This window comes from Gossypium arboreum, chromosome 9, assembly GCF_025698485.1.
Source record: "Gossypium arboreum isolate Shixiya-1 chromosome 9, ASM2569848v2, whole genome shotgun sequence".
In the NCBI taxonomy this organism is placed as follows: domain Eukaryota; kingdom Viridiplantae; phylum Streptophyta; class Magnoliopsida; order Malvales; family Malvaceae; genus Gossypium; species Gossypium arboreum.
Genome location: NC_069078.1, coordinates 73,092,478 through 73,104,594, shown reverse-complemented (window position 1 = coordinate 73,104,594; position 12,117 = coordinate 73,092,478). Strand labels below are relative to the sequence as shown.

The 12,117-nt window shown below is 30.7% G+C and overlaps 2 protein-coding genes and 1 long non-coding RNA gene across 3 annotated transcripts; 2 read left to right on the top strand and 1 right to left on the bottom strand.

Annotated features, from left to right (window-relative positions):
* Positions 1-1,844: 1,844 nt before the first annotated feature.
* On the top strand, positions 1,845-2,258 carry LOC128280529 (uncharacterized). Its single transcript, XM_053018703.1, has one exon. It carries the CDS (start codon positions 1,911-1,913, stop codon positions 2,226-2,228), a length of 318 nt encoding a protein of 105 aa, XP_052874663.1. The 5' UTR covers positions 1,845-1,910; the 3' UTR covers positions 2,229-2,258.
* A 4,121-nt stretch (positions 2,259-6,379) lies between these two features.
* On the top strand, positions 6,380-11,232 carry LOC108454050 (protein RETICULATA-RELATED 4, chloroplastic). The gene is made up of 8 exons (XM_017752357.2): positions 6,380-7,193; positions 7,423-7,491; positions 7,825-7,956; positions 8,021-8,074; positions 8,181-8,225; positions 8,411-8,550; positions 10,610-10,735; positions 10,818-11,232. Exons 1-8 carry the CDS (start codon positions 6,657-6,659, stop codon positions 10,885-10,887), a joined length of 1,173 nt encoding a protein of 390 aa, XP_017607846.1. The 5' UTR covers positions 6,380-6,656; the 3' UTR covers positions 10,888-11,232.
* LOC128280875 (uncharacterized) lies at positions 10,819-12,040 on the bottom strand. The gene is made up of 2 exons (XR_008271071.1): positions 11,794-12,040; positions 10,819-11,551 (listed from the first exon to the last, which is right to left on the bottom strand). It is a non-coding gene; the product is annotated as an uncharacterized LOC128280875 (long non-coding RNA).
* Between the last annotated feature and the right edge of the window lie 77 nt (positions 12,041-12,117).

Here is a 12,117-nt window from a genome sequence, read left to right as displayed (position 1 = left end):
TCTTCGAGCATGCTAAGTATGTCGGGTTTCCAAAGGAGAAGCGGCTCCATTTGATATACCATTATAATAAAATTTCAAACACCCACTCCTTTAAATTACCATACAAGCATTCATTCATCCACGTCTATTATAAAATTAACATAACGATAAATTACACCATAGGTCATTTAACTATAATTTTCTTAAAATTGATCACTCAATTAATCGAATTTTGTTTTTGAGTTCATTTCCGTTAATTGTACTAATGATGTGAAAGTTGATAACTGGTATAATAATAAATTGAGCTTTCGACTTTTACATATTATATCAATTTAATCATAATTTTAAAAGATTAAATCCCAAAATTTACAAATAGTCTCAATTTGATCTTAATTATAAAAAGTATAACAATAAATTTAATATATAAATAATGACGTATGGTGTACTTTACTCTTATAAAATATCAAACAAATATTAATGCATGAAAGAAAATTATGCACTGTGAAATGAAGCCACTTTTAGGGTGAAGTTTGATTTATGGTTGTTTTTCCCCTAAATGAGTGTAACATGTTTTCAACGTGTTGATTCAAAAATGTGTTCTCGACATGTGGCGTGGAACTACGAAAAGCAACTCTCTTTGTTTTCTTTCTTTTTTAGGAAAAACTAACTTCCTTTTTTTGTTGTTAATCTCATATGTAATATAATAATAATCATGTCGTAGCTAAATACATCAAAGAGAAGAAAAAAAGTTGGTGTGGCACAAACAGTATGCAACACCCAACTTCACGTGCGTGGGTACAGTTTAGGGTATACTGCATTTTGGGATATTTTTTAATTAGGTTCCTCGGTTTGAAACTTTGATTTAATTCTAATCTTAATTTAGTTTCCATCTTATATGGTTTTGTTAATTATTAATGACTTTGTATGTATATGGTCAAGATTCAGTTTATTATTCTAAAATAAGTTTATGTGTCCATTTACATGTCTCTTTTAATATAAATTAATTTTACAATAATCTTCTATAATTAAAATTCATATTAACATGCAAATTGAAAATTAATTAAAATTAAAATTATCATACTATTAATTGAATAAAATTTTAAATAGAAAAAATAAAATACAATCTAATTTTCGCTACAAGATTCTTGATTGTTGTTTTACCAAACTGAGGCTTAATAAGAAGGTGTAGAAATGAGTGTTTGGTGATACGAGATCAGAAATCTCTATTCATTCAAAGTGTGGAATTAAGGAAGATTATTCCTTGCCTTTGTCGCCCTCTTTCTAGAATATTCAAAAAATAATATTTCCAACTTACAGTTTGAACTCCTTGAATTCAACGGAATGAATGTTTCTTTAGCGTAAAAGAAATTTTGTTTCTTTTTTAATCTCACTCCCAACGAAAACACCTCTTTCAATTCTTATATTTTAATTCAAAATCAAAACGGTGTACACCAAACACCTGGTGTGTAGAAAATAGAATGAAGAGTGTTTGACCATTCGGGTTGTAACTTCGTAACTGGAATCAATGTCAGTACGAAGTTACCCATTTCACTGTACATGTGCCAATATGCACGTCGTAAATGAATTCCATTTCCATGCTATTATCTTATTAACGACTTTGAATATGTAAAACCAACTTCTTTTTTATTCTCATTTGCATTCTTCAAACTGATCAAAAAACACTAAAGAAAGCAGTGTTTTGGGTCACATGTTTCCTTCACTTTCCTACTTGGGTTCACAACATAATCAAACTTTGAAAATTCTTGCAGTATGGCCAGGTCAACACACACGCCCCAAAAGCAGCCCAAGTCAAATAAAACAACAATATTATATATGTATATACACATATATAAGCAAACGGAACACAAACATTCAAATCCAAACCAATTACTCCTAATCGGACAAGTAAGTAGCCAAAGTTGTTCATCCAAATGGGGTTCCTCAAACAAACAAGTGTCTTCAAGATTTCACTTTTATTCACCCTTTTCTTCATTTCATCTACTGCTGCCATAAGACCTACACAGTGGCAAGGAGAGCAACTATTCAGGAAAATCGTGCCTCATTTTGAGACACTGCAAAGGGGACCGGTGCCACCATCTGGTGGTTCTCCTTGCACCAACATCCCTGGTGGATCGGGCACTTGCCTTGTCAATGAAATCAACGCTGCCGGCCATCTCCTTCGTTCACCGCCCGTGTTTCCTGCCGTCCATGTTATAAAGGCTGCGGGTACTACTTCCATGGGAGAATAATCATGTGACCAACTAGACTATAAAGAAAAACAAAGCAACATTCACCCATTAATTTCTTCATTCTTATTCTGTGAAGCAGCAGAGTTTCATACGCTAAAAATACCCGAAACTGTAACTAAAATAGTGTACCATGATGTCTTAAATCTTCTTTTCTCTTTCTCTTTTTGCAGTGCATTTGTGATCTTTACAATCAATTTTTTTTAAGAGAAAGAATTATATGAAACTGTGATTCTACGTCATTATCTTTTTCTAATAAGAGAATAACAAATTAGATTTTTTACTCTTGATTTTTAGCATTTTTAGTTAAATTTAAATTTTTTTAGGAGGAAAAAGCTAAAAATCATGAGAAAAAATCTGATTTATCATTATCTCATCAGAAAGAAATAAAGATGACAATATATCACAGTTTTATACAATTCTTTCTCATGTTTTAATTGCTTGCTACTCTGCAAATAGTAACTATACATCTCATTATTGATTAAGAAAAGCAACATTCTTATTGTTAAGCAAAGAAAAATCTTTCCTCTTTAGTTTCTTTTCTATTAATTGGGTTAACTGTATTTATTAATCAAGATAGATTTAATTAATTACTTCAATTGAATCCAAATTGTAATTTATTAGTGGGTGTTCACATTCTCAAAAATAATAATTTATAATATAAAAATATTTGAAAAACTACTTTATTCAGTAATCATCCATATAATAATTATATGACGTACAAAATATTATAATTACATTATTTAAATTTTGTAATTTTGTAAAATAAATTTTCCGTTTGATTCTTTAACCACTTCAATAAATCTTCATCCCTGCATTAAAAAAAATCAAACATTATTTTTGTATTAAATTATTTTAACAATTAATTTGGTAACAATGTTTAAGAATTACTTAGAATATATATTTTAATTTAATTTAAAATATTTCAAAAAAAGAAATACATAAATAAAACTATTTTCAGAAAATGGAATATAAGTTTTTATTAAATTATAAAATATTTATATACAAATATCTATATTATTATTATTTAAATCTCTAATTGAATTGGTGTCATAACTTGACCGACACCAACTTAATTAGAAAAATTACTTTAATATCATTTCGTATTTAAAAGAAATTATATTATTCGAGGGTGATGGTAATTGAATCAATGCTAGTTGCATTAGTAAAACTTTAAATTTATTACTCAACTAAAATTTTGTTTTTATATATATTTTTTACATTTCAATTTTATTACGCATAGTTTACTATTTCCATCAATTATATATCTAAACTATTATTTAAGCCCCTAATTGAGTTGATATTATGAGTCAATTGGGCACTAACTCAATTACTGAAAATTACTAAAATGTCCTTTCATATTTAAAATAAGTTATTTTATTCAAGAATAATTTTATCTTTTTATTTAAATAATTAAAAAACATGCATATGATGGAATTTGAACCCATACTAGTTGCATTAGTAAAGCCATAATAGCGTGATTGGTTTAGGGTAATAACCCTGCGTTGAATCATCGATTTGGTGGCATCCACTAACTCCTTTGCTTGGTTCAAAATATTCACAGAATGAACAGTTACAATTATAATATTATCCGTTGAAAGCTATTCATAAGCCTTTCCACTAAATGCACAATTCAAAGTAGCTGAGAATAGCTTTTTCTTTTTTCAATCAAAAGTATCTTTCTTCCCAAATCAAATTTGCATGCATCGATTCTCCTCCATAGCTCATTTTCCCTTTTCATTTTTTAGGGTCGAGTAAAAGAGTGAAGATAATCGTTACTTATTTTCTTGTTGTCTTGGAAGCGAACTTGTCCCCTTCCGCGAATGATTTGAAGGATATTCTTGGATCTATTACAGTTGAGGTTGATGATGATAGGTTAGAGTTGCTATTGTTCCAAGTCAAAGGCAAAGATGCCATCAAGATAATTACATCTGGATAGAAGAAGTTGGCTTCGGTTCCTTCAAACGGCAATGTTGTTCACTACACCAAGAATGACTTTTTGTGACAATTTGAAAGCGTTACAAGAACAAAAGAAAACGCCACAAAAAGTAATCTTTGACACTTGTGATATTTCGTGTAACTAAAAATCATGACGCTTAAAAAAGTGAAGGAAAGGTATCTTTTCGGTGACACTTTGAAAACGTCACAAAAAATATTAATTCCATTACTTTTAAAGCGCTGTTGACCAATAATAAGCGTCACGAAATGATTGCCTCATTTGTGACGTTTAGAAACGCCACAAGAAATTTGATCTAAAACGTCATATATTGTTTGCTTAATTTGTGACATTTAAAAAGAGTCTCGTGAGGATGTAAGTCCGATCTAAAAGTTGTTGTTGTAGCTCCTAAAGCTAGTGGTGATGGTGGCAGTGTAGCAATGACTATCAAGGCACTTTGTAATAAAAATATAAAAATACAATTTTCTCTTACTAAAAAAAATGCATACCTTTCAAAATAAAAGTTATATCGTAATACGCAGTATCTATAAAGGAACTTTGTGTATAATTTAAGATATATAGATACTTATATTGAAAATTTTAATTGGTAATGATAAAAATATTTAAAACATAATTTATATTGTAAAAGTATATTTTTGAAGTGTACAATTAATGTATAAAAAGATAAATACATGCTCGAATATGACAAATATAAATTTATTACAAATAAATTATCTGATCAATTATAAAGTTTAACCAAATATTACAACACAGATAAATTAAGAACTAGTACAATTTAAATTGACTAACAGATTAAAACTCAAATAGCATAACTAAAAACTAACAGAGGCAATAGAAAAGAAAATAAACAAAATATAGATGAAGAGGAGAAGAAGGAAGATACTCATGTCAGCAAATCTAAATTCAATTGATGTAGTCGAAAATATATAAATAAAAATAACAACTTCTTATTATGTTTTCTTATAATTAATGCAATTAGATTCACAACTTTAAAAATAAAGGAAAATTTTGAATTAAATCTATCATTATTTCAAAAATATATATTATATCTTATAAAAATGTATAAATATATATATCGTGATACTTTTAGGTATTTCTTTCAATGATATTCATGTAATGGGTAAAATTATTTTTCAAAATTTCGTATAAATTAAGATTATTTTATACATATAAAGTATGGAAAAATGTACCAAAAAAAAAAATAAAGTATGGAAAATTGGTTCATGCAGGAAACCATTTTCGGCCTATAGGTTTTCTACAAATATGCCTTAAATCAGATTATAGCCCAAAAATGAAACAACAAAATTTTAATAGGGAAAAGATAAAGCTAGAAAAAAAAATACGTACTCCTTGTGTTCTGATTTCTGATTTTTATTTAAATGCTGCAGTGAGATTTTTTTTTTCATTAATTAATTTTTAATGTATTGATCACTAACAGGAAATCATGCATTTTACATCAACTCATTTTCCTAAGAAAGGCGTAAAGTAATGCTTTTAACCAAATTTTGAAATAATTATATCTACAAATTTGAAACAGCACAGGGAATGGATAAAGGTGATTACTGATGCAGTTGTGGGAGTTGGCTCTTTGTTGTTGCAGTGGGGGGAGTGGTCGAAGACAATAAGGGATATTGATTTTGGGGGTTCTCCTGTAAGTTAGGGGTTTGGCCGGTGCTAGAAGTTGAGTTATAGTGGGGGGCTTTTGAGGGAGTTAAACTCGCATAAGAAAAGGGAGTTAAGAAGATTGTCCTAGAGATGAATTTTATAGAGGCAATTAACCTGATGAGTTGTTAGACTCGAGATCAAAACTTATTAAAAGAAAAGTGAGGGATTTATTGGAGTGGATGGAGGAGTTTCGCGTCATATATATATCAAGATAGAAGAACATAGTAATAAATGTTATGACCAAATTTGTCATGAGAATGAATGTGGAATGAAAAGTCTTTGACGAATCTTACTAGGAGATGCATGATATTGTGGTGGTTAAAACTCCCAATCTAATAATAAAATAAGATAAACAATTTCTGTTTTACTTTAAATATTTCCTTTTAAACAAAAAAAGAAAAATATTAAAATTGAGAATGGTTTTAGTGAAATTTAAAATTCAATCATTAAACTTAGGCTATTCATAAAATTTAAAATGCTTTTGAGATGCTATATATGGGAAATGAGACGAAAATATACAACCTTTCTAGTGGTAAAATGAGGGAAATAAAATAACAGAAAGTTACCATTTGAAATCAACATCATCTAATTTATTACCTTACCATTTCAACGAAAGGCACTTGGAACAACCAAAAAGTTATCAACTTACCATATCTCCCAAATTATGTTAACCAAATTTTGTAATAAAATAAAACGTAACAAGTTTTCCTTCACACGAAAACCCTTGGAGACACAGGCTGTTTGCCGGCGTTTGGAGTTTTTTCACAAACAAAACCCAGGGGGATCATCACCACCCCCCCGTCGCAGCAATGTCCATCGCCACCTGCCTTTCCTCCCCTTCCTTCTCTCCTCTCCATAAGTCTTTCTCCATCCCCAAAATTTCCACCACTTTCCCTCTCCACCTCCCCATTTCCTCCTTCTCCACCACCACCACCACTCTCCGCTACCGCCAACCTTCTCCGTTTTTAACCTTCTCCGCCCTTCCCGGTGGCAATGGTGGCGATATCAACAACTCAGATGGTGGCGGTGGAAACGATGACAATGGAAAAGGCAATGGCGGCGGTGGTGGTGGTGGTGGTGAGGATGCGGGTGATAAGAACAGGAAAGAAGCTATGGTTGTGTTGGCGGAGGCAGGTAGATCAATGGAGAGTTTACCCAAGGACTTGGCGGCGGCGATTCAATCTGGGAGGATTCCTGGGTCTGTTATAGAGAGGTTCTTGGGGCTTGAAAAGTCGGGGTTCATGCGGTGGTTGATGCAGTTTGGTGGGTTTAAAGAGAGGCTTTTGGCTGATGATCTTTTCTTAGCTAAAGTCGCCATGGAATGTGGTGTTGGGATCTTCACCAAGGTTTGTTCCTTCACCCCTCAACTTCCATTACATTTGATGATGCTTTAACTTTTAAAAGACAAGTTGTAAGATATAATTTCATTTTAGTAAATCAGAATATTGGATACCTAAAATCCCCTATCTGAATTCAAAAGATCCACTTCTTGTCATCCTAGTTATGCATAATTCTATTTTTTTTTCACTCTTTAACTGTCAGTAGCTGTGCTTATGTTCATTTCCTGTTTTGTAGACTGCTGCAGAATATGAACGTCGCAGAGAAAACTTTTTCAAGGAGCTGGAAATAGTTTTTGCAGATGTGGTATGCCTGTTTTTGCCTCATAAACCGATTTCTTTTAAACACTTACCATTTCACCCCTCTTTTGCTCTGAATAGCAAGGATGACTTGTTTGCTAATTTCAAACTATGCATATGGGGATATTGATTGATTTCATGGCTGAATTTGTATTATGAGTAAGCATTGAGACTTTCCTTTTGCAAAATTTGTATTTATTTTTAACTTTATATATTTTGCCTCTATAATGTATTTTTTCCTTGATCCTGAGAGTTACATTAGCACATAATGCATGGATTGTTATGAAATAAATATCCAACTCTGTTATTTCAATCACTTGAAACTCGTATTTCTTTCTAGGTAATGGCCATAATTGCAGATTTCATGCTTGTTTATCTTCCTGCCCCAACTGTCTCTCTCCGGCCTCCTCTTGCTGTCAACGCTGGAGCCATTTCCAAGTTCTTCTATAGCTGCCCTGATAATGCTTTTCAGGTTTCTTCTTTTTTTTTTTTTATGGATATTTTGTTGTTTTATGGTAATGAATTTCTGTTTGCAGGTTGCTCTCCCGGGGACCTCATATTCACTTTTGCAAAGATTAGGTGCCGTAATGGTAAGATCTTTTGTATTTTGTATCTTGTAAACTTTAAAGAATAAGATTTCTGATTATCTGAGCTATGAATGACAAACCACCATTTCATGTTTTATGTGCTTTGCAGCGTAACGGGGCCAAGCTTTTTGCAGTAGGCACAACTTCTTCACTGGTAAGTGTTTGGTCGGAAATTGTTTGCAATCTAATTTTTACGGTTATAATGCTTGTTTTTAGCTCTCGGTATTTGTCCAATCTTATTATCTTTTCTGTTTCTAGAAAGAATATCATTGCTTTTTTGGAAATTGAATTATGAAACCAGATTTGGGTGGCGCTTAATGGAATTTCATTTTGTTGTAGGTTGGGACAGCGGTCACAAATGCTTTGATTAATGCAAGAAAGGCTGTTGATAAGTCTTCCGGAGCAGAAGTTGAAAATGTTCCCATACTATCCACCAGTGTTGCCTACGGTGTATACATGGCAGTTTCTAGCAACCTCAGGTGTGTAAAATTTAGACATTAAGTTCTGTAATTTATTAAAGTTATATAATCTTTCCAATTAAGCCTTAGTTCTGTTGGCCCTGTTGATATTGTAACAACCAAGAGAAAGTGGGTTCAAATGTGCTTAATGGGATTTTCCCTTCAATTTAAAATTCAGAAGTTATAGGTAGAAGTAGGCATTGCATAAAAAATATATATAATTGTTCTTCATGTAATTTATGTAAAATTATTCAAGATAATAATAACTCAAGCATGATTCAAATACATCAATTAGTTTGATAATTTTTACAATGCTAGCATAACTAATACATTGTAAATTGATATTCTACTCTGTTCAATTTTTTATTTGTTTCTTCTTTTATTAATAATATAATTAATAAATCGATCATAATTGTTCTTTAATGATATATAAATTAATATAAATATAATATATAATGTTGGATTTATAAATTTATTGTTTATAAAATTTATAAAGTTATCTATTATATAAATAATTAATATTTTATATTTAAAATGAAAGTAATATATATATTTTTTGTTTTTGGGTCAATGGAAAATAATAATTTAATGACTAAGTAATTCAATATAAATTTTAATCTTTTCATTTATTATTATATAAATTCATTCAACAAAAATCTTTTTAATATAATTAGAATTCTTATATTTAAGTGTGATAAATTTTATAAATTAATAAAAATTAAATTGACAAAAATAAGCAATATAATGAATAGAAAAGGACCTATTTAAAAGTTTTTCCAAATTCATGTTTATATATATTATAAATTAGATGTTAAGACTTCAAAAGTTACATTGTTCACAGAAATGCTTTACAGTTTTACCATTACGATTAGCAACGATACATTCTGATAATATGACATAATACTGAGCTATACAAACGGGAAGGTTGCTCTCTCATCCCCTAATGCCAAATTCTCCCATCCTAAGATTCAATATTGTAGATCTCTAAGTTGGAATTTCAACCAAGGTTACCGGTTGTATCAGCCGAAACGCTCCATTCCAGTAGTGAACCGGAGCAATAACTTTAAGCTTGGCTATTTTGTTGGTAACAACTATATTTGTGCATACTGGTTGATTTCGCCCGTGCCCGTTGGAGTACAGTGTATCGATCGGTACTATCTTTTTTATATTTATGTTGGATTTATTGAATAATGAATTGTTATATTCTTAGTATTGGATGATTTTTCTTTTGTTTAATATATGGAATAATCTCTTTTTTGCTTCTTTATTTTAGATTCATTTAATGATAGATTGTTTTTGTGAAATTTATTGAAGAATATTTTATATAAATTAATGATTTATTTAATCTAATTATTTGATATTTGTAAATACTTTTTATATACATATCAGATTTTTTTAAAAATAGTAATGTAGCTGAAACAGTACCTCAAAATAGACTGATATCAATACGTACCAATGCCAGTAGAGAAACAGTATGTTCATTAGTCCTGTGCTGTCTTGATCTCAACTCCCAATGAACTAGGGTCTCATTTTTGGTAGCAAATGGTGAACGTCTGATTTATTTCATAAAAACCATTGAAATGTAAAGTGTAATATTTAAGTTAAGGTTTTGTTGGAGCATTAGCTATTGCTGACAGGTAGCTCGAAATGGATACGTTCATTGCTTGTTTTGGTGTCGGTAAACATTACGATAATGTAGCTATTTGTATTGTAGGTAGGAGGAAGGAAAACCTGCTCTTCTGTTAGTTGCCTTTAGAGTATTTGTCTAGCTAAATATCTGGCTACTATATTGACAAAAATTTTAGCTTATGATGCTCTAAATTTTCATTTTTCTTGAAGAGTTCATATGTTTGACATGCATGTCTGCACATTTTCAGGCATAGGTATGAGATATTCATGTATGAGATATCTAACACTCACAGTCAAGTCAAAGTAACATAGAATTTAGGTAATAGATGAGAAGTTTTGTTGTTTGAAGTTCTGTTTAATTCCAGATGTGTACCCATGAAACAAGAATGTCTTGAAATACCTATTCCATGATGCATAAATGCTGGGGACTGATTGTGTTTTGTTCCAATAGGTATCAAGTGCTGGCTGGTGTAATTGAACAGCGTATTTTGGAGCCTTTGCTACACCAGCACAAGCTCATGTTGAGTGCAATATGCTTTGCCGTTCGAACAGGCAACACATTCTTGGGTTCCCTATTGTAAGTTTCAATATCAATCTTCAACTAGGATAGTCAATTTGCTGCTTACAGCTTCTCAAGCTTCACGATTTCACTTTCATAGGTGGGTAGATTACGCTCGTTTGGTCGGCATTCAAAAGGCTCATGAAGAAGAAAACACCGCATTGGAGTGACTAATTTGGGTTAAACTCACCATGAATGCAGCTTCGCTGGTCTCATAGTTGAGGGATGGAAAATCTTAGTTGTAGACGGTAGGTTTCATTGAATACAAATTTCATGGTTAAGCTGACATTTCAATAGTTTGAATTTTCCTTTTGCTTCTTATCCCAATTACAGAATATAAGTTTTAAGGTTTAGAAAAGAGAAACACCCATTTTCAAGTTTCATTACCTTTCAAACCTGACAATTGTAGGGTTGGTATCATTTTTGTGGAGTTTCTCATGTCAAGTTATTTTATGATTATATAACTTTTGGCATTTTAATAATTTATGTTTATATAGATTTGGCATATTTTTGTAGTTGAGCAGTGTTTGTATTTGTATTTCATATTGCGATTTCAAGTTTTCTTTTTCATTGTATTATATTCATGTCTAGTACAAAGACTTTCTGCAATTCTCCAAGCTAATAGAATAACTATCCTTTTTTTTTTTTCTTCTACGAATGATAAATACTATTTGAATGTATTTTTATCTTCTTTTTTACATTAAAATCAAAAAATTAAATGATTTGAATACAAATCATTATAATTTTAAAATTTCAATTGTTACTTAAATATATCGAAAATTATCACAATGATCAATTGTTTCATGCATAAAATAATGAGTCCGTCAGCTAGACCTGAAATTTTTAAGTTATAATTCATAAAATATTGATATTAATATATAAAAGTTAAGCTGAATGAAGAAGAAAATGCAGATACAGAGGTTTGCGAAAGAAAACAAAGGGCAGAATGTTTATCTTAGCAAGCATTCAATTAAATCGCAGATCTAATATTGTAAATCATATAAGAGAAAGAAATAGCATTAACTTTTCTTACTAATTAAAAAAAAAAAAAAGTGGGAGAAATAGAGGCGACTCACACTAAGGGCTTCTCCGATGGCTGGCGCTTGCCGTCCAAAAAGAAGGGCGAGAGCAAGAGGCAGAGGGAGAAGTAGAACTTCGAAGATATTATGATTTTTGTTGGAGATTTAACAATTTGTTATTCCCATATCCTTCTTTTATTTTATTTTTCTTATCCTCAAAAAAAAAAAATCTTTTTCAACATTTCTTTCCTTAATATTTAATATATTTATATGTTATTCTAAAATCATATAATTCAAATTCAGACAACTCGAGTGCCACCCAATATTGTAAAAACTAAAAACTAACCGGAGGTGGAACGGATTAAACTTCGAATTTCTGTT